Source organism: Narcine bancroftii, chromosome 4 (genome assembly GCF_036971445.1).
Source record: "Narcine bancroftii isolate sNarBan1 chromosome 4, sNarBan1.hap1, whole genome shotgun sequence".
NCBI classification, from domain to species: domain Eukaryota; kingdom Metazoa; phylum Chordata; class Chondrichthyes; order Torpediniformes; family Narcinidae; genus Narcine; species Narcine bancroftii.
Genome location: NC_091472.1, coordinates 201,679,654 through 201,701,953, shown reverse-complemented (window position 1 = coordinate 201,701,953; position 22,300 = coordinate 201,679,654). Strand labels below are relative to the sequence as shown.

General features: G+C 38.5%; 2 protein-coding genes across 6 annotated transcripts in view; one reads left to right on the top strand and one right to left on the bottom strand.

Annotated features, from left to right (window-relative positions):
* The window catches only part of rsph14 (radial spoke head 14 homolog), a 674,463-nt gene that overhangs the window by 141,328 nt on the left and 510,835 nt on the right, over positions 1–22,300 (top strand). The window lies entirely within an intron of this gene.
* gnaz (guanine nucleotide binding protein (G protein), alpha z polypeptide) overlaps positions 5,831–22,300 on the bottom strand; it is a 233,289-nt gene continuing 216,819 nt past the window's right edge. For all 4 annotated transcript variants that reach the window (XM_069933650.1, XM_069933653.1, XM_069933651.1 and 1 more), the window contains exon 3: positions 5,831–7,264. In XM_069933650.1, the coding sequence (XP_069789751.1) occupies positions 6,920–7,264 (345 nt within the window). In that variant the 3' untranslated portion in view covers positions 5,831–6,919. The remainder of the gene's footprint in view (positions 7,265–22,300) is intronic.

Genomic DNA, 22,300 nt, shown 5'->3' with positions numbered 1-22,300 from the left:
TGGTAATAATAATTAACATGCCATCATTACCTTTATAGTTTAGCAAAAATTATTACAAAAGTGAACATATGATATTAAATGCTGGATCTGAAGACCAAGAACATAAAATTACAATGTAAAACATGTTCTGGCATTCTTGGATCATGAGATTGCAGCTCTGTTTTTATTGTACCACACCATGTAATTGCTTTCAGATTTCACCCAATGATTTTTAATATTGGCCTTCAGCAAAATTATACTCAGAGAAAGTATAGAACATAAATTCCCACATTATTCTTTCACTTGGAACACAGGAAAGTATTTGCTTGGTGCATATAGTTCATATTTTATTGGTTTTGTTTTGATTTATTTTCCATTTGTTATGAGTTTTCAGTTTTAGATGTGAGGAGCAAGAATAGAATATGGAATGTATTGCATTCCGGTAGGAATGAAACTTTTGTCCTGATGAAGTAAAGATTTGCATCAAAAGAGCAGATAACAGAACAGTTTGAAATTTGAACTACCCAAATAATTATTTATTTCATTAGAGTTTTGAAAACTATTAACTATTCTGTATAGTGGAATGGTCATTGTTGAAATGGTCTGAGTGAGCGTGGTAAGACTTTGGCTTAAGAGCCTTCAGTGAGAAGAGGCTGAGTTGGTAGTGCAGCAGTTGAAGTAGGTTAGGACCACCCTATTTGAGGAACTAAAAGGATTCAGCAGGTAGGCATAGGTAAGGACATTTTATATTTCTCTTTTTTTTTCCTCTGGTCATAGACAGTGAGAATGGCAGCCAAGACAGGGGAATGCTCCTCTTGTAAAATGTGTGTAGTCAGGGAAGCCAGCAGTATCCCTGATGACTTCATCTGTGAGAAGTGGATCTAGCTGCAGCTCCTCACACACTGAGTTAAGGATGGGGGAACCTACCAGGGACAAACCACACCGATCAAGTCTCTGGCATGGAGTCTGGTCCTGTGGCTAAGAAGGGAACGGAGGAGGAGGTGAGCTGTAGTGATAGGGATTTCATAGTAAGGGGAGATAGATAAGAGATTCAGGGGAATGGATTGAGAATGGTATGTTGCCTCCCTGGTTCCAGGGTCTAAGATATCTCAGATAGAGTTCATGGCCTTCTCAGGAGAGAAGATGAGCTGCCAGATATTGTGGTCCATATGGGGACCAATGACATGGGTAGGAAGGGTGATGAGGTCCTGCAAAGAAAGTTCAGAGAGTTAAGTGCTAAGTTGAAGGACAGGATCTTTAGGGTTGTGATCTCAGGAATGCTACCTGTGCCACATGCTAGAGAGGTTAGAAATAGGAAGGTAATGCAGCTTAAAATGTGGCTAAAGAGATGTGCAGGAGAGAGAGCTTCAAGTTTCTGGATCATTGGGCTCTCTTCCAGGGAAGATGGAAACTGTTCTGATGGAACAGTTTTGATCTGAACCAGAGGGGGATTAATATTCTTACAGGAAGGTTTACTAGGGCTGCACCGGGGGGTTTAAAGTAGACTTACAGAGGGATGGGAACCAGAGTGTCAGAGCAGCAGAGGAGTTAGGGGAGTGGAGGAGGGAAAAGATGGTGAAGATTGCATGTGAGTCAAAGAGTTTTACATGGAGGAAATGTTCTCAAGTGCATCCATTTCAATGCAAGGAGTATTGTAGGAAAGGCAGGCGAGCTTAGAGCATGGATTGGCAAATGGAATTATGACATTGTGGACATTGCAAAACTTGGTTGCAGGAGGGGCGGGACTGGCAACTTAATGTTCTTTTCTTCCATTATTTCAGACACATTAGAGCAGGGGATGAAAAGGGGAGGAGTAGCATTTCTCGTCAGGGAAAATATCACAGTTGTGCTCAGACAAGACTTGGGTAGAGCTGAGGAACGGGAAAGGCATGACCACACTAATGGGGTTGTATTATAGACCACTTGACAGTCAGCAAGAATTGGAGCAGCAAATCAGTAGAGAGATAGCAAGCAACTAAAATTGTGGTAGGAAGAGATTTTAACTTTTCACATATTCACTGGAACTCCCATACTGTAAAAGGGCTGGATGGCTTGGATTTTGTCAAATGTATTCTGGAAAGTTTTCTCAATCAATATATAGAGGTACCAACTAGAGAGAGTGTAATACTGGATCTCTATTTGGGAACAAGACAGGACAGGTGACAGAAGTATGTGTTTGGGAATATTTTGGGTCCAATGATCATAATGCCATTAGTTTAAAGTTAATTATGGAGAAAGATAGGTCTGGGTCTCGAGTTGAAATTCTAAATTGGAGAAAGGCTAATTTTGAGGAAATGAGAAATTCATGGATTGTGATAAGATTGGAAAACAGATGGAATTTAATGCAGACAAGTGTGAGGTGTATTTTGGAAGGATAAACCAAGAAAGGACATACACGGTAAATGGTAGGGGACTGAGGTGTGCAGTAGGGCAGAGGGATCTGGGAATACAGATATATAATTTCCTAAAAGGGCATCACAGGTGGATAGGGTTATAAAGAGCTCTTTGGTGTATTGGCCTTCATACATCAAAGCATTGAGTATAGCAATTGGGGTGTTATGGTAAAGTTGTACAAGGTATTGGTGAGGCCAAATTTGGAGTATTGTGTTCAGTTCTGGTCACCTGACTGCAGGAAAGACCACAATAAGATAGAAAGATTGCAGAGAAGATTTACCAGGCTGTTGCCCGGAACTTCAGGAACTGATGTGCAGGGAAAGCTTAAACAGATTAGGACTTTGTTCCTTGGAGTATAGAAGAATGGGGAAAATTTGATGGAGGTATTTAAAATTATAAGAGATATAGACAGACTAAATGTAGGTAGGCTTTTTCCGCTAATGGTAGGTGAGATAAAAGCCAGAAGACCTGGGTTAAGGGTGAAAGGGGACGTTTAGGGGGAACATAAGGGGAAACTTCTTCACACAGAGAGTGGTGGGAGTGCTGAACGAGCTGCCAGATGAAGTAGTGAATGCGAGCTCAATTTTAAAAATTAAGAAAAATTTAGACACGTACATGGATGGGAGAGGTATGGAGGGAGGGCTATTGGCTGGGTGCAGGTTAGTGGGACTATGCAGAATAATAGTTTGGCACAGACTAGAAGGGCCGAAGGGCCTGTTTCTGTGGTGTAATGTTTTATGATTCTGTGGTTCCCTTTTTATATATTATTCAATAAAATTGTTTATGCTAAGGGAGAAATATTTATCTCTTAATATTAAATTGCTCATTTTGCACTTTGGAAAATAGCTTATTTTATCATATGGTAAAATTCCAATAATCTGCTGCTTGGTGATACAGAAAATGTGATTATCCAGCATCAGGCTCACATAGTAATGTTTCTGTGCTCCCTATTCTTGGCCCTGCTTAAAATGCTTACATCTGACTCACCAGGACCCTTTTTCTGACTTAATTTTCTAATCTCCAATGCCTTGGTTCCTGTGTTCCCTTTTAAATTTGGACACACAACATAGTAATAGGCCCTTCCAGCCCATGTGCCATGCCTTCCAAATACACCAATTTGAATCCAAATCCCCATAATTTTTTGAAGGGTGGGAGGAAATCGGAGTACCCGGAGGAAACTCGTGTAGACACAGGGAAAATGTACAAACTGCTTACAGACAGCGCCAGATTTGATCCCAGATTATTGGCGCCATAATAGCATTGTGCTAACCACTACTCTAGCTGTCCTGCCCTTAACCCAGCAGGATGCTGTTTTTTGAACTTCCTTCCATTACTGGGACTTAGTCCTAATCACTCTTCTGCTTACAAGGGTCCTTGTTCTGATGCTCCCTTCCACTTACTGGACCACTGCTTCCTGTACCCAAATTGGTGGTGGTATGGAATCTGATTCCAATGCTGCCTTCCACTTACTGAGATCTAGTTCTCCTGCTCCTTCCACTTACTAATCCCCAGTTTTCATGCTCTTGTCTACCTGCTAGAGTTTCATTATTGTGCTGTCTTCCAACTCACCAGGTTCCTCATTCCCATTCAAAATTCTGATTTGCCAGATTCTCACACTCTCATTCACTATGTCTTGGTTCCTGCTCCCTCTTCCAACTAAACAAAGTCTAATTTCTTGCTTTCTCTTTCAACCTATCAGGTCCAGTGACCACTGGTGTTACATATAAGAAAAGTGATTTTCAACACTGGTGTAACATATAAGAAAAGTGAGTTGCAATGTATTTGGATATTCATGGGGTATTGGAAAAACATCCAATATTCTGGAAAATCTGATAATCTAGCACCACCAAAAACCAGAGTGTGCTAGATTAACAGAGATTTATTATGTACATTTCAACACTAGAATGTTATTGTTAAACTCAGTTTAACAACCAAAAATGATTTGAACTGATATAGAAACTTCCCAGCCCAACATTGTCAGTGCAAAATGCCTCTACCAGTGAAAAATATAGTTCATTTTAAATTTACCTTTTGAATTTTGATTTAATTTCCTGGCATTTTACTGCATGGAAATCAATATTTTACTTTCATCTTATCTTTGTACATCATTGACAAGGATATATTTGAAAACCATCAGTATCAGGTAGCATTTAAGAAGGGTAACAAGGATTATTTATAGATTTCGGTCTATACGTCTGAAGAAATGTATTGAATAACTAAAAGTCAAGAGAACAAAAGATTAAAGGAAACATCACAGACATGAAGATGTTGATCAAAGAATACAATAAACATAATCACAAAATTAACAGTTGTTCAGCAAAATTAGGGAACAGAAAATATGTTTCCCATACATCTGATGAGATGCTAATTATATCTTTCAACAATCCACAACTTATCCCAATTCCTATCATCAGAAGGAGAAGGCCTTTCTTTGTACACCTTTGCTGCCTTGGCCTCATGCATGATATCGTTTTGTTTCTGGGTAAAATCAGTGGCAAGGGGTGACTCCCACCACAAGGAATAGAAGAATTTCTCACCCATTATAATTATGAAATGTTTATTTTTGAAATTTCAGTTCTTACCTTTACCATTTTTGTGTGTTTCAATTTTTATCAGGTAAAAACTTCTGTTCCTGTTCTTTATAATGATTAAAATTGGGTGGCACAGTTGACATAGCGATTAGCGCAACGCCTTTACAATGCCAGCAATTGGAACTGGGGTTCAAATCCTGTGGTGTCTGTAAGGAGTTTGTACGTTCTCCCCATGTCTGCCTGGGTTTTCCCTGGGGACACTGGTTTCCTCTCACCATTCAAAACATACCGGGGGATGTAGGTCAATTAGGTATAAATTGGACGGCACAGACTTGTGGGCTGAAATGACCTGTTACCATGCTGAATGTCTAAATTTAAAAAAAATTAAAATCTTAGTTAAAAATGCCTCTGCATTTCATAACATTTTTAACATGATTGATTGCTCAACCTACTGGTTGACAACATCACAACTGTGGGGTGTCTAAATTTTTCTTGAGTTCCAGCAGCAGGTACCAGAAAGGAGAAGCTTTTTCCAGACAATACTGAAATTTTTGTGAGGATTTTTATTCCAGGTCAGTAAGAAACATCATTACTTTATTTGCAGAAGAGCACAAAGCACAGGTTCTCTTGTATATTAATTATTGATGACTGAGAAAAGATTTCTGGGAGCAGATTATTTTCTGAAACTGGTAAATGCTTTGTTCTGCTTGTTTACCCTTTAAGCAGGGAAGACAATTTAAGAGTGTTTTAATCAAATTACCTACTTCATGATCAGATAATAATTTTATATTTTAGATAAATATTACAATGATAAATGCCAATAAATAAAATTTGGTTTTAAGTTTTTAGAGGCAAGTATTACCAAAATAAATAATCTTTACAATAATGGATATCACACGTTTTCCCACTAATAACATAATTCATTTTATTTCATAAAGTGAGCAGTGTTTTAAAATTTGTCTCAAAGCCCTTAACTGCAGATTCACATACTAGACATTGTTTCAGTGTTTTTCATTTTAGTAGGTACTTTCCATTTTTCCAATCTATTTACATACTTTTTAATGTGAATGTTGCATGGAAAAATTACAGAAAAATCATTGCTGTATGTTGAGCATTTTAGATTTAGTTACAAATGTGTCATTCAGTCATCAAAAGGTTGCTATTATGACAGAAATCCAAACCGCAAGTTGAGACAGATCGTTGTCGTATTAGTAGTTTACAGATTAGCAAAACTTAATTCATTTATCTCTTAGTTTTTTTTTTAATTACCTCCATTTTCTAGCCAAAAGTAAAAAGTCTGTAGAGCAAAGGAATTTCTGCAGTTTCCATGTTGTTCTTTTCGCTCCTTCCTGTAGAATATCTGTACTGAATTTTGGAACTGGACCAATAAGACGTTTTCATGATGGTGAGCCCAGTATAATGTAAGATTAGTATCAGTTGATTGAAGAGTGGTGTGTAATTCAGAACAAAAATGGAGGATGAAACATTTAACACATCAATTATATCAAGTAAATTAAATGTTTAATTTCTTTTCTTAAAAAATCTTTTGTATTATTTCTTATTTACAAGGAGTCAAGAAGTTTGTATGTGACCCCTTTTTTAACCAAATGTGAGGAAAAGAATTGTTGCCTGTGTTAATGTTGACAGTTATCTTTGACCTGTGTACAACTAACTTGGATTTTGATTTTGCAGATTGTACGTATAATGTCAGGAATAGCTGAGAGCAAATAAATTATAGTTCATTCGCATCACATGAAAAGGAGAGGTTCTCTCAGAGTTCACAGTGTTTCTCATGAGTCCATACTGGAACTCATGATACTGGATTGCAAATCACCTGAATTTTGGTGAATTAGTTGTGCAAGTCAGTGCAGTTGTCAGTCCTCATCCAGTTATCATCACTGTGGTCATTTTCTTTGCCATCTTTTGCTGCCAAGTCCAGCATTTTTCATGTTTAATTTTATTCTTGACCTCTTGAATCCTTAATGGATTTTGTTCAATATTAAATGGACAATTTTTTAGCAGAGCCCAATATACTTCAAGTTATTTTGAATGATCACATCAGTGACTGCATCAAAAACAAACTGAATGTTACTGGTATCTGTAGCACAGGTAAAGTGGGAGTAGATTTCCTTTGTTTCCTTGTTGCGATTCAGGTCCTCAAATTGCCGTTGAATGTAGACAGCAGCTTCTTCATATGTATTCTGACCCTTGTATTCTGGGAAACACACCGTTAATGGAATTCGTTTGATCTTTTCTGCTAGGAGATCTTTCTTGTTCAGAAACAGGATAAGCGAGGTGTTGATAAACCAGTTGTTGTTGCAGATAGAATCAAAAAGACGTAAACTTTCAGCCATTCGACTCTGAAACAAAAATACAATTATCAAAAACTGAACATGTAGTGAGTAGAAAGGTACATATTGAAGTTGAGGTCCATTCAGGCAAATACTATGGAATAGAATCAGAAATAAAATGGTAATACTCAGCAAGTTAAGCAGCAACTGTAAATGTTTTATCAGAACTGGGAATAATTAGGGAATAACCAAGTTTTTTAAGATGTGGAGAAAAGAAGGATAGAACAAAAAGGAGAAAACTGTTAAAGTGTGGATGATAAATAAAATTAAAGCACGGGAATAGAATGTGATGATTGGATGAGAATAGATATGAACGTTGGTATGTAAAGTGTGTGAATGAGTAGTGGAGAATTATTTTCTCCAATTACTAAAGAACCATACAATGAATAATAAATACCTCAACTAAAAATACTGTAACTTCTGATTAAATAAACTGTTGTAGTTGGTGTTGAGGATAGAAATCTGCATTGTGTCCAGTTGGACTGCCGTTTATGTGCCCTTCAAAGCAAAGTTCCTTGAGCTTACAGGCTGAGAAGTGGAGCTGAAGTAACAAGTAACTAAAAGCACTCGATCATGTACAGTCTGAATGGAGGTTTTCACAAATCACTCATTCAACTTGCATATCCATGTTTGGTTTCTCCAATGTGGGGAAGACCATCAGTGAGTTGAAGTACAATTTATTAAAATAATTCATTGCTTTTCTAAATAAAATCTATTGCAATTGATGTTGAGTGGTTAGAAACTCTTAAATGCTCCATGATTTCATGTTCTTTATCCATTTTGTTGAGGAAATGAATTGTTGCATATTTCGAGTTGCTCAGTTCCATATTTGTAAATGTATTTATTAATTTTAAATTTATTTCACAAAAGTTGCTGACTATTTTTAGCTTTCCACATTTCTTTATGCTATAATTATGTTGTGTGATTAAATACTGGACTATAAATCCAAAGGCCTGAACTAACAATTCTCTTTTCAAATCCCATTCATGCCAAATATTGAAATTATATTTAGATAACACTGGTGAACAATTTTTTTCAAAAGGTTTGCTTCCTTTTTTTTTTCGAAACTTTATTTATTAATTTTAACATATGAAGAAAGTAAGTAATTCACGTACAGAAAAAATACAAAATAAAGTAATACAAGTACAAAGTAACATAGTTAATACAATACCAATCTCGGCATCTCCCCCTAACAACTAAAAACTAAGACTAAAAAAAAAACTATTTTTAACCCCTAAACCCCCCCTCCCCACCCCACGATAAAGAGTGAAGAATTAATACTATTAGTATAATAAAAAACATTTAAAATATATATCTTTAAAAAAAGATCGATATATATAAAAAAACAAAAAAAATTAATTAAGTATTAATTATTAATCCAAAAATTTTTTATTATATAAGAATATATATGAAAAAACAAAAACAAAAAGAACTTAAATGAAAAAAAACCCAACTAATAATAAAAAAAACTAAAAAAAGAAAAAGAAGAAGAAAAAAAAGAAAGAAAAAAAGAAAACCTATATATAGAAAAAATATATAATTTAAAAAAAGTTTTTTTTAAAGGAAAAAAAATGATTAATTCAAACTTATTTAAATTGTATATAATCAATAAATGGGGTCCACTTTAACTCATAAAAAGACATCTTATCTTGTATAGAAAAAGATATTCTTTCCATAACCAAACAAAATTTCATCTCTGAATACCACCTATCTTAAGACAATACATTTCTATTCTTCCAAGTAATCGCAATACATTTCTTAGCCACTGCCAGCGCTAAGTAAATAAAAGAGAACTGGTAATTATCTAATTCTAAATCAATCAACGGTTGCATATTCCCTAATAAAAATATATCAGGGTCTAATACAATATGAAGATTATATAGATTATTAAATACAGATTGAATACCTTTCCAAAATTGTTGTAACCGATCACACAACCAAACAGCATGTAAAAAAGTACCAGAAACCTGATCACAACGAAAACAAAGATAAAAGGTTTGCTTCCTGAAAGAAAATTGGGGATTTATGATAGACAACTTAAGATGAACACAAAGATAATTTCAGATTTGCTGTATCACGAGGGAACTAGGAGAAACATTAAATTAACTTTTATTGTATTTAGTATGTTTAATCGCATAATAATACTGAAGAAAACTGAGGTCCTCCATCAGCCAGCTCCCCACCATGACTACCAGCCCCCCCACATCTCCATCGGGCACACAAAACTCAAAACGGTCAACCAGTTTACCTATCTCGGCTGCACTATTTCATCAGATGCAAGGATCGACAATGAGATAGACAACAGACTCGCCAAGGCAAATAGCGCCTTTGGAAGACTACACAAAAGAGTCTGGAAAAACAACCAACTGAAAAACCTCACAAAGATAAGCGTATACAGAGCCGTTGTCATACCCACACTCCTGTTCGGCTCCGAATCATGGGTCCTCTACCGGCATCACCTACGGCTCCTAGAATGCTTCCACCAGCGTTGTCTCCGCTCCATCCTCAACATTCATTGGAGCGCTTTCATCCCTAACGTCGAAGTACTCGAGATGGCAGAGGTCGACAGCATCGAGTCCATGCTGCTGAAGATCCAGCTGCGCTGGGTGGGTCACGTCTCCAGAATGGAGGACCATCGCCTTCCCAAGATCGTGTTATATGGCGAGCTCTCCACTGGCCACCGTGACAGAGGTGCACCAAAGAAAAGGTACAAGGACTGCCTAAAGAAATCGCTTGGTGCCTGCCACATTGACCACCGCCAGTGGGCTGATATCGCCTCAAACCGTGCATCTTGGCGCCTCACAGTTTGGCGGGCAGCAACCTCCTTTGAAGAAGACCACAGAGCCCACCTCACTGACAAAAGGCAAAGGAGGAAAAACCCAACACCCAACCCCAACCAACCAATTTTCCCCTGCAACCGCTGCAACCGTGTCTGCCTGTCCCGCATCGGACTTGTCAGCCACAAACGAGCCTGCAGCTGACATGGAATTTTACCCCCTCCATAAATCTTCGTCCGCAAAGCCAAGCCAAAGAAGGAATACTGAAACATTGTGTTAGTTCAACGGACCTAAAAATGTTTTCCCACTGTTTTCCATTTGTACTCAGCATCTGATGTCTCTCGGGTAAGGGTCCAACAATAGTCGGCCAGCATTGTTGCCCTGATACCATTTTTCTATGGTCACAATGTCCTAGTGAAACCTTTCACCATGTTCGTCACTGACTGCTCCAAGATCAGCAGGGAAGGAGTTCAATTGCCAATGCAGAATATAAATTTTTAATGACATGTTGCTTGAAGCATATTAAAAATATGACAGGAAATCACAGAAATAGGTCATATCCAAAAAAATGGTACATATTAGGAATATTTTAAGGCAATTTTTGTGATCAGCGAAATCCTTAAAAAAACACCCAGAAATGTTCAGGAAGCAAAATCTTGGGCAAAATCTTTGTTGTCCCATGTAATTAAATACAGTTATTTATTGTTTTATGAATGTATATCAGTGAATTCTTGCAGTAATGCCTTTGATGCTTTGAAGTATGTGCCTGTGATTTATGAAGCAATTTTTTGTTATATTGAACTGCTCAATAGTTTTGAACATAGGAATGGATTATGTCCCAAAACATGTATCGGGTGTTTCCTCCAGTATGTCACTTATTAGAATGTTTTCCAGGGATACACCCCTTTCATAAGTTGAAGATGAAAATTAAACAGCTAATTTCCCTCATAGTGATCTTGAAGATATTACATTTTTAAAACAGTGAGTTCATGAACGTCATTCAAGGAAGGAAATCTGCCATCTTTAGCCATCTGACCTCCAAGTGGTCCAATACGCAAGGAAACCCTGTTAGTTGAACAAATACACCAGAGGTAGAATTTAATTCCTACTATTGTAGTTGATGTGTTGTGCATACTAGGTTGGCTGCAGCAAGTCAAAATTTAACATCAGGTATATATTACACTTATGTATATGACAATAAACTCACATTGACATTGAGAACAGAAAAAGTGAGTAACCTGCACACCTCATGAAGATTTGGAGGACAGGACATTTCTGAGAGATTCAGAAACTTCTCAGCTTACTAATCAATATCACATTGTCCATGTTCAGCACCAGTGAAGAAATATTGAAGTTGGCCAGTGCATAAATGTACCCAAGGTTGAGGACTTGTCTATTATCTAAACTGGTTTGGTGGCATTGCTGTTGACTGAGCTGACTAAATCCTGAAGGACAGTGTTATTTATGCAGGCTTTGAACATTGCAAGAGACAAATCTACTTGACCTTGTTGTGGCCACATTACTGTTCTAAATGCATTTATTTATCTGTGACTGCTTTGAAAAAAGAAATCACTGTAGAGACAAAATATCAATTTTGTATTCAGGATATCCACCATCATGTTACGTGGCACAACCATGTTAAATGGGAGATACCCAGAAAAGATCTCAAACTGATCAAAACTGGACCCTACAGTGCCCTGCATAATATTGGGAACAAAGGCATGTTTTCCTTTATTTGCCGTTGTGCTCCAGAGTTTAAAATTTGTAATCAAACAATTCATATGTAATTAAAGTGTAAATTCCAGATTTTATTCAATTGTAGAAATTTTAAAAACAATGCTGGAGAAACTCATCTGGTCAAACAGTGTACTTTATATAACAAAGGTAAAGGTACATAACCAATATTTTGGGCTTGATCCCTTCATCAAGGTATGGAAAGATGTCATCAGGCACTCAAACAAAATGTTGAGGGGAGGAACTCCCCCCTCCCATGGCCAAGATACAAACCACTAGTTAGCCACAGAAAGAATGGCCAGATTACAGTTTTCCAAGAAGTATTTAAAACCTACAGAATTCCAGAAAAAAGACTTGTGGACAATGAGACCAAGATTAACCTGTATCAGTCTGATAGCAAGAGAAAAATGTGGAGGTGTAAAGAAAATGCCCAAGATCCAAGGCAGACCACTTTTGCCATGATTTGCATCTTGCAGTGTAGCCTCATGAGTCTTCTGTGGACAGTAGTCATTGACCTATCCTCCTGACAAGTGTTTCTGATCAATCGGCCACATGTTTGGGGATTTCTCTTCATTATGATGAGAATTCTTCTGTCATCAGCAGTGGGGGTCTTCTGTCATCAGCAGGATGGAGGGGGACTCATCGAGCAAGCTGGAATACTCGTCCCTGGGGGCGGTGATGGTGGCTATTTTGGGCTTGCAGGCATCTGTGGCATCGAGGAGGACCAAGTGGAATGTGTGGGCGTTAAATAGTCTTCTGCCCTTCATGTCTACCAGCAGGCCATGTGCCCTGAGGAAGTCGGCGCCCAAGAGTGCGGTACCCATTGAGGCTAGCACGAACTTCCAGCGGAATTTATCTTTCCTGATCTGGATCTGCGCCCTGCGGGTGCCGAAAGTTTTGATGGCGGAACCGTAGCTGCCCGGAGGGTGGGACCATGAGGTCAGGTGCGGGTCTCGAGGGCGGTTGGGGGCAAGATGCTCAGTTCTGCTCCACTGTCCACAAGGAAATGCCAGCCAGTGGACTTATCGGTCACCTATATCGGTCAGCTATCTCGGCTGGCCGAGTCGTTTCCCTGGTAGGTACAGGGTTGCCTGCTCTTGTGAACTTGTGCCCCCCAGCATTGATGATAGAAGCACCAAGTGGGGTGGTGCTTCTCTGGTTTGTGCTTGGAGGGGGCTGGCTCCTGGATGGGTGACCTGACTGAGGGCGGCTTTGTTCTCTCTCTTTGTGTGCCAGAGGATGTCTGCTCGGGCCGCGACTCTCCGTGAGTCACTGAAGTCTTCGTCTGCCAGCAGGAGCTGAATGTCCTCAGGCATCTACTCCAGGAAGATCTGGTGGAACAAGAAACAGGGCTTGTGATCTTCTGCCAGCACTAACATCTCATCCATGAGGGCTGATGGCATTCAGTCTCCCAACCCATCCAGATGTAGGAGTCTGGAGGCACGCTATTGTGGGGAGAGACTGAAGGTGCCCAGAAGGAGATTTTTGAGGGCAGGGTGTTTACCCTCACCTAGTGGGTTGTGGATGAGATCGTCCACCCTGGCTGCCGTCTCCTCTTCTAGCATGCTCACGACGTGGTAAAACATCGTGGTGTCTGCGGAGATGTTCCTGAGGTGAAACTGTGCCTCCGCCTGTCCAAACCACGTACGTGGGCGATGGGTCCAGAAGGGGGACAGTTTCACAGCGACGGCGTTGATCTTGGCTGGATCCATGTTGGGAGACCAGAAAAGTGTCTGGGCTCATCGTGGTCACCAATGTAGTGGGAGCTACAGCAAAGAAACTCACAGCCACCACCTTGGATGCTCTCAATGACTGTTTTATTCAAATCCCGCGTGCACCCCTTTAAGGGCAGCGTGAGTTCAGCCAACACGTGAGTGGTGACGTCATAATGGCTGCCTGAAGCACGCGCTGGGTAAGGAGTAGGAGAACCCCTGATGGCTCCCTTTTCTCATGGCTCCCCCGCCATGCGGTGGTACAAACAGGGCCGGTTCACCACAAGAGTGCACCGCCACAGTAACTGATTTTTCTACCATTAGAAACCGTTTCTCCTTATCTGCTCTGCTGAATCTGTTTAGAATTGTGAATGTTTATGTCATAGCATTCTAATTTTTTTTTCCTCCTAAGAAAATATGATCTCTTTATCTCAATATCTGACTGAAGTCCTTCAGCCTTGGAAATATTGTAGTCATTCCCTTCTTTCAGTGTTCTAGTTCTGCATGTATAATAATCGTGACTTTTAATTGTAGTTGACATAAATGGATTGAACAGATTTTTGAAATGGCACCTACTGACTTCAGCAGCTTGTTGAAGTGTTGCCATATGCAGCTTTTAAATATTTCAAATGCCATATTGCTATAATGACATATTTTATTCAGCACAACAGGGGATTGATATGCCATGACCTAACAGAATTTGTTTTAATTAATGATTATGCTAATAAACATTGCAAACTATTTGGTAAAAACAAATTTATGCAATAGAAAATCTGATTAAACCTCACAAGCCAATCTCAATTTTATTTTCACCATTTTTCACCATATGTCATATCCCTTTTCTTCTCAATAATCATATTCATTGTTTCTTAAAGTTATTAATGGTATTTGCTTCAGTGATTTGGTTTACAGTTCAGATAATCTTTTGATCAATATGAGGTTGGCCTAGAAACTCACTTTTATAATGTATTTTTAACATGCTACACTGTAAATGTAAAATAAATTGATTACCACATGTGATCTTGCCCTAACTCGATCATACATTTTTTTCACTTGACATGTGGACATAGAAAGGATGCTGGAGTGATATTATTATGCATATTTGAAATAACTGGTGAGACAGATGCAGGCCTCCTCATTTGCTGCAATCCAGGCTTAATTGACCATCACTTCCTGGATCTCTACCTCCAATTAATAATGAACCAACTTAACATAAGAGTAGAATGGTTACAATTGATGCACAGTATAAGAAGCACACCTTTATGTTCATTATGTATTATACCATCAGTACCATCTGAGGTCCAAGACTTTGGATATCACATCTGGATCCAGAGGTCAGCAAGGAGAGAGGATCAATGGCTGGATGTATGATTGATGACTCAGGATGAGCCTGAGATGAGTTAGCTTCAAACAATGAAGGCCCAGTCGGAGCCTAGGGAAAAGCAGAGGCAAATACTGAAGTCTTGAATGTGGAGAGGGGAACATGGGTGAAAACCGTGATCTACACTTTAAATTTGTGGACCTTGGAGGCTGGGAAGTCAAGAGATGGTTGTTGATTGAGGACTAAATCTGAATAACGAAATAGGGGTTGAAATCTGTGATTTAGTAAGATATTCAGACTTGGACGAATTTGTGGAATGGGCCTAAATGAGGATTAACCTCGATGGAGTTCTTGCTAGGATACATATTATTAAATCTAGTTGTCCCATTAGTGCCCATTGTTCGGTAGTCTTGCAACAATATTGACTACAGGGTATTTTTTTTAATGGATTCCTTCTGCAGAAATTAAAGTATGGAAGCATATTTTTGCTGGAAAGTATTTGAATTTTTGGAATGACATATAACAACAATGTGAGTGCAGTACCACTCAATGCTGTAAAACTTAAACATTAGATGGTACTTAAATTGTCAGGATGAAATTATTTAAATAGACATGCAATTTAGCAAAATCACAAAAATGTTGGAGGAACTCACCAGGCCTTGCAGCACTCATAGGTGGTAAACTGACGTTTTGGGCCTGAGCCCTTCTTCAAGGTATGAATAAAAATCAGGCAAGTGTCTGAATTAAAAGTCTGGGGAGAAGGGCAGCCTGTTAATTCAGGTGGCTGTCTGCTTTTTACATATACCTTGAAGAACGACTCGGGCTTTAAACATCAATTATATATCTTTACCTCCTATGGATGCTGCGAGACCTGCTGAGTTCTTCCTGCCTTTCTGTATTTTTACAGAATCACAATATCTGCAGACTTTTGTGTTTTACCACATACAATTTAACAAGATTTGTCTGTATAAATGATCTGACTACCATTCCTAAACTTTTGCAAAAATACTTTTAATAGCTTGCATAGCAGTTGGTAGCATAGCCTTGATTTCTGAATGTGAAGTTCTAATGAAATTTGGATATAGGAAATTATGATTTAAATGTTCGAAGAAAAATGAGATGTTATACAAAAATTTTGTAACAACAGACAATGACATTAATTTACTTTGCTGAATTTGGGTATGTAATTAATATCAACACTGGTGCTTAAATTTAAGCTGAATTTATTATTGTCCTATCTAAATTATAAATAACCAAATTTGTGACCATGCAATTTGAATGGAAAATACAATCTCCAACCCACTTTGGAGCTTTTTTCATTGGAAAATACTAGATTTCTCATTAGGTGAACATTGACAACATTATTGAACAAAATCAGAATGGGAGTTAAATTGGATATTGCTGAAAAACATTCTTAAAACATCTCCCCACCCCCACTTTTTTGTTCGGACGCCTGCTGATGTTTTTCCATTCCTTAATGAAGGGCTCAAATCCAAAAAGTTGGTTATGTATTTTTATCTTTGCTATATATCTATATCATTAGTTCAAACCTTAGGTTCACTAGCCCAGTAAAACAATCACTGTGCTGCTAGTTTAAATCTGAATTTTCTTTCCACAAGGCATCAGATCTCAGTAATCTCCTTTCAAACTATTATTAAATTATGTTAGAGTGATACTTTTCAAACAGATTGGGCCTTTTAATGTGTTTCACTCTTACTGAAAATCCTGCTTGCTTTAACCCCTCCTCCATTCTCTCCTCCAGCAGCTAATCTTATTCTCTATCCCAGGGGTTCCCAACCTGGGGTACATGTACCCCCAGTGGTACATTTGCACTTTTCAGGGGGTACATTAGGTCTGAGAGAATCACCACTACTGTACAATACATGGTGTTGCAATCTGCAGTCAGATTGCACAAGGTCATGTTTTTTTAATCCTTAATTTTTAGTGGTACACGGGAACCTATAAAAATGCCCAAGGGGTACAGAGGAACAAAAAGGTTGGGAACACCTGCTCTATACCATCATCCCCACCCATTGTTCCTCCAGACCATGATGGACAAATGTCCCTTAAAATCTCTTCAGTGTTTGGAGTCATACAGTCTCTACAGGTAAGTAAACAGTGAATAAGATGAGCAAGAAATACTGGCTTATCACTGTTGTTTAATGAATGCTAACAAACAATTTACTTTCTAATCAGATTGTTCACAATCTTTAGGATTGATATTACTTCCAATTTCCTTACTTTGGTGGTGTATTGGGCTAAACATTAGCTATACTAGAGCAGAGACACAAAACTCGACCTTGTCCATGTCAGATATTCTTCTGTAATCCTGCAGTATCTTGAGCAAGTTATCCTCAGAGGATTATCCATAAAGTTTAGCATTCCACAATGAATGCAGAAAATAGTAGAAATGCATGTATCCCAACAATATGTATATTTGTAAACATTTTTATCATTCACAAATATGAAAATCATCAAAAATTATATCAAAAATGTCGAAAAATCTTTAGTTAAAGCAGGGTTGGGGCACCCTTTTTCAAAACTCACATTCAACCTTAAGTATTCCCTATGCCATAAGTGCTATGTGATTAATAAGGGATGGCTTAAGGCAGTATGTGAGTGGGAAGGGAAGGTTGAGAATCACTGCTCTAGACCCAATTGTTACTGAAATTGCTTGAGAAAAATTGTCATTGGCCCATTTCCTTTGGAGTTATGAAACTGTGTACCTAATGAGTCAATTAGGTATGATTTAAACAGTGGTTTTCAAAGTTTTTCTTTCCATTCACATACCACCTTAAACAATCCCTTACTAATCACAGAGCACCGATGGCAAAGGGAATACTTAAGGTGGAATATGAGTTTTAAAAAACGTGGCCTATCCTTGGTTTAAAGTTTAATATATATATTAAAAATACCCATAACACTGGAAGATAATTAATAAAATTAAGTAGTTAAATTCAATGTTGGTGACTCAAAAGTTCCCTTTTATTTCTCTCCATTGAAATAGCAGTCATTAAACTGAGCAAGGGAAAGTGCAGGAAGTTGAGACTCTGCTGAAGTCATCAATATCAGAGTGCAATTTGGAAATTACAGGTGAAAAATTATCAAGAAGCCTGGGAATGGAAACATTTGCCAAACTTTACAGTCACTTGGGGAAATTCTTGCATTTGCATTTGCATAGTGGATTTAGGGTGTTCCTCAGGAAAATTCAAGCTCGTAACTGTCTTTCTCTTTCCAGAGGCAAAGCCTGACACCTTAAGTATTTACAGCATGTTTTGTTTTCAAGTATCCAGAATCTGCTGTATTTTGCTATTTGTAGACCATAAATTATCCAAGAATATCTTTCATGCACCGTTGGCGTTGCAGTAAGCGCAACGCATTTACAGTCTGCGTGAGTTTTCCCCAGGGGCTCCGGTTTCCTCCCACCCTTCAAAAATGTACTGGGGTGTAGGTTAATGGGTTGTAAATTGAGCCAAATTGACCTGTTACAGTGCTGTATGTCTAGATTTTTAAAAAAAATTAATTTAATTTAATTATCAAATATACACTTTATTTTATAGTGTTAAGAGCCCAGAGGACCCCAAAACCCAGCTGGAATAGATATTCACCAAAACAAATGGTTACTTCAACAAACGTTGCTTTTAATTATCTTTAAACATGAAAACAGAATCATACTTTAACTTATCACTATTGACTTAACTAACCTAATTTAACCCCCTTTTAATTCTAAGCACACATGTGTGTAATTTCAGAAAAGTTCTTTGATTCACAGTCCAATCTTACTTCTCATTCCTCCAAGTTCACTGGTTGCAGCAATTCTTAAACTGTGCACAAAATTTAACATTTATAAAGTTCACCAGGCTTTGGTGCTTGAAAGGTAAATGATTACTGCTCAGGAAGATTCTTGTTGGTTTTCAGAGAGAGAGATTTGTTGTACGTTGACACCACAACTGATTCCTTTTTTTAATCAGCCACTTCATTGACTTGCCGAAGAAACTTGCCCCCTCAGGGTTCTCCAGATGATAACCTATTTTTTTCAGGTCACCACAGAGTGTCATTTTGTTTCTCTTTTTCCAAGTGATGCATTGGACAGCCAGTCCTCTCCTCTTGCATGAACCATAAGGGCTTTGGCCAGGCTGAACTAAGAACTCACAACCCATCTTCCAAATGGGGTTTTCCTCAAGCTTTCCAGCTTGTCCTGTTCCATTCCCAGCAGCTGTTACTGTTTGTAACACTGTAGAGCTGATCTCTCGATCTCTCTCTCTCTCTCTCTCTCTCTCTCTCTGAGATAAAAGCACACAGCCCTCTAAGAACAGCAAGTTCCCCTTCAGACAGAAGGTGGCTCTGACAAGCTCTTTCATCTGTTGCCTTTTTGTAAACAACAATCCATTAGTGAAGTCTCTTGGGCACTCTCCAAAGCTTTTGCAAAGACTGTTGGCCCCAACATGTCTAGCATGAGCAAAGCTCCAGTATTTTAAATAAGATCTTTTTTAAAGTGTTTGTATGTGACCTACACTAAAACCTTGCCCCAATTTATCTCCCAAAAGTATATCTATATTCTGTCACAATCGTTTCTGATGTTTAAAACACAAAAAAATATTAATCCTACCACATCAGGTTTTGAATGCTTAATGGGAGGATAAATCACCAAGAGTTTCTCTATATTTTCCATATTCATTTGAAATTCCCACTTATGTGGGTGGTAAAAATAAGGCTGAAAGATTTGGGACCTTGTTCAGTCAGAGGTGCTGAATTGATGATTCATCTGAGCTTCATAGTATTATAGGGAATCCAGCATGGACACATATATTTCAGGCCACCCAGTCTACCAGTCATTTCCACTAATGCTTATTAATCCCCTCTGTATAATCTGTATATGTCAAAGCACTGGGCACATGGACTTCAGTCAGGGTAAGGGTAACTGTGACAATTTGTTAGTGAGTAGAGTTGTATGAAAATTCTGCCGCATAGAATTCAGATGAGGACAGGGTATTGAAAGTTTATGAGCATAGACAATAAAGTGTTAAGTGCATTGAGAATTCTGTTAGAAAATGCACAGTAGGGAGTTTGCTGAAGCCTGGTTCAATCTTGCCACAAAATATTATGCAGAGCTTGGAGTCTACTTTCCACCATGGACCTAATCATGATACAGTGCCAGAGAAGCTGAATTGCAGCATAATCAGCAGGCACTCAACATCTGAGTACTACATTGGAAGCACAGATAGCTGGCATGCATCCTGATGAAGGGTTCTGGCTTGAAACGCCAACCATTCCTTTTCTCCCACAGATATTATTTGATCTGCTGAGTTGCTTCAGCAAATTGTGTTTGTAAATTGAATAAAGGCCATATTCAAATCAGTGTTCAGTGGCCAACAAGAATAGGTTCCAAGCTAGAGAATCAGCATGGAGAAAGTAGCAAATTTCAGTGAGGACTAACTTATCCCAAGGAGGTGCGGGTTAAATGTTAATTTGGCCACCATAATTGCTCCCAATGTGTTGGTGAATGGTACAATCTGTGGGAGTAGATGAGAATATGGAGAGAATTAAAATAAGATTAATGTAGAATTAGTGTGAATGAGTGGTTGATAGTTGGCATGGACTTGGCCTAAAGCATTTTTCCATATAATATCTCTCTATGTCTAAATGTCCATGTCTTTTTAAGTGTAGATGACTTATAGTATGTCCCTGCACTATGAATGATCATACTTGTAGTGCCCTTACAAAAAAGGAAGGATCTTTGTGTCCTTTGCTCATTCTCCTCATCCCAGGCAAATTTCCACCAATATAACCAAATCTTGATGCAACAGGAAAGTCTGCAGACACTGTGATTGTAGTGGAAAGCACAAAACTGCTGGAGAAACTCAGCAGTTCACGTAGCATCTATCAGAAGCTAAAGGATATAACCAATGTTTTAGGCCTGAGCCCTTATCAAAGTATAAGCAAAGAGCAGACAGGCTTCTGAATATAAAGGTGGGGGGAGGAGAGGGGAGGAGGGAAGAAGGGGTGGAGGGACAAGCACATCCCAACCGGCAAGAGGATATTGGTGGATGTGGGTGGGAGGGTCAAAGAGAAAAACATTAAAGGGAAGGGAGTAGCTCTCTGAATGGAGTGATAAAGGGGTGGGGAGCTGGAGGAATGGAGACAGAGGGACAGGGAAAGAAAGAGAGACAGGGTAGAGGCTCACTGGAAACTGGAGAAGTCAGTCAATGCCATCTGGCTGGAGAATGCCCAGAAGGACTATTAAGTGATGCTCCTCCAATTTGCAGGTGGCCTCAGTATTGGCAGTGCATGAGGCATGGACAGACATGTTGGTGTGGGAAATGAAATGATTGGCCACTGGAAGGTCCCTGTTACGTGGCTCTGTTTCCATTCAGAGAACTACCCCCTTTGCCATATTACTTCTCAGCCTTTTTCTCTTCTGCGCTCCCTCCCACATCCACCATGACCTCTTGCCTGTTGGCCCATGCTCTTTCCCCGGCTCTTTCTTCCCTCTTCTCCACCCTGACCTTTTTATTTAGACACCTGCCTACTTTCTGCTCATATTGGTTATATCTCTTGGCTTCCTATAGAGACTGCATGAACTGCTGAGCTCCAGGACTTTTGTGTATACATGAGAGACTGAGATGCTGAAACCTGCAGTGAAAAGAAAGTATCTGCTGGAGGAGCGCAACATTTTAGGTCTTGATTAAGGTATCTGACCCAAATGTTGACAATTCTTTTTCTTCCACTGATGCTGCTTGACCCATTGAGTTTCACCAGCAGGTTGTTCTTTTACTCTGAATGTCAATGCATCTGGTTTTAAAAAAATTGAAGTTATTAAAGTGACATTTACCACCTGCCACACCGTTACCTGTAGACTTTTGCAATTAGGAATAACTATCAAAAGTGTCTGTAATTCGGAGAGCTGTAGCAATAAAAAAGAAATACAGGATTATCCTATAAGCTTTTGACTTTTCTTACTGATGAATGGTGCACATTAATTTATATTGTGAATTGATGGGTCTGCAAACTGTCAGGGGGTGATTTTATTGGTAAATGCAAAGCTTTTTCTAATCTGGCACTTAGCATTGTTATGCTTGGTGTGCAATGCATGTCAACTTGGAGTTTTAAGAGCACTCAAAAAGGGCACAGATGATTATAATTTCTCACCAAATATTTTAGGCCGATTAAGGATAAGAAGAGTTACCGCGATTCTTGGACCAAATTGGCAAAGAAGTAACTGCATTATTCTTCATTCCTCATTATGAATTATTGATACATGTATTTCAAAAAATGTGGTCAAGAATTTTAATGTATGGATATTGGATTAAAAAATATTTTAAAACTAGCTGTTTAATTTTTACTGCATTCAGGCTATTAATGCAAAATATCTGAAAATTCAACATTTTAGCATTAAATTGTTACACTAAATGCTGCATTACTTCCATAAACAACATTAAATTACATGGAATTTCAATAGTTTAGTACTAGAATGATCACACAAATATTTTTATTACATCCG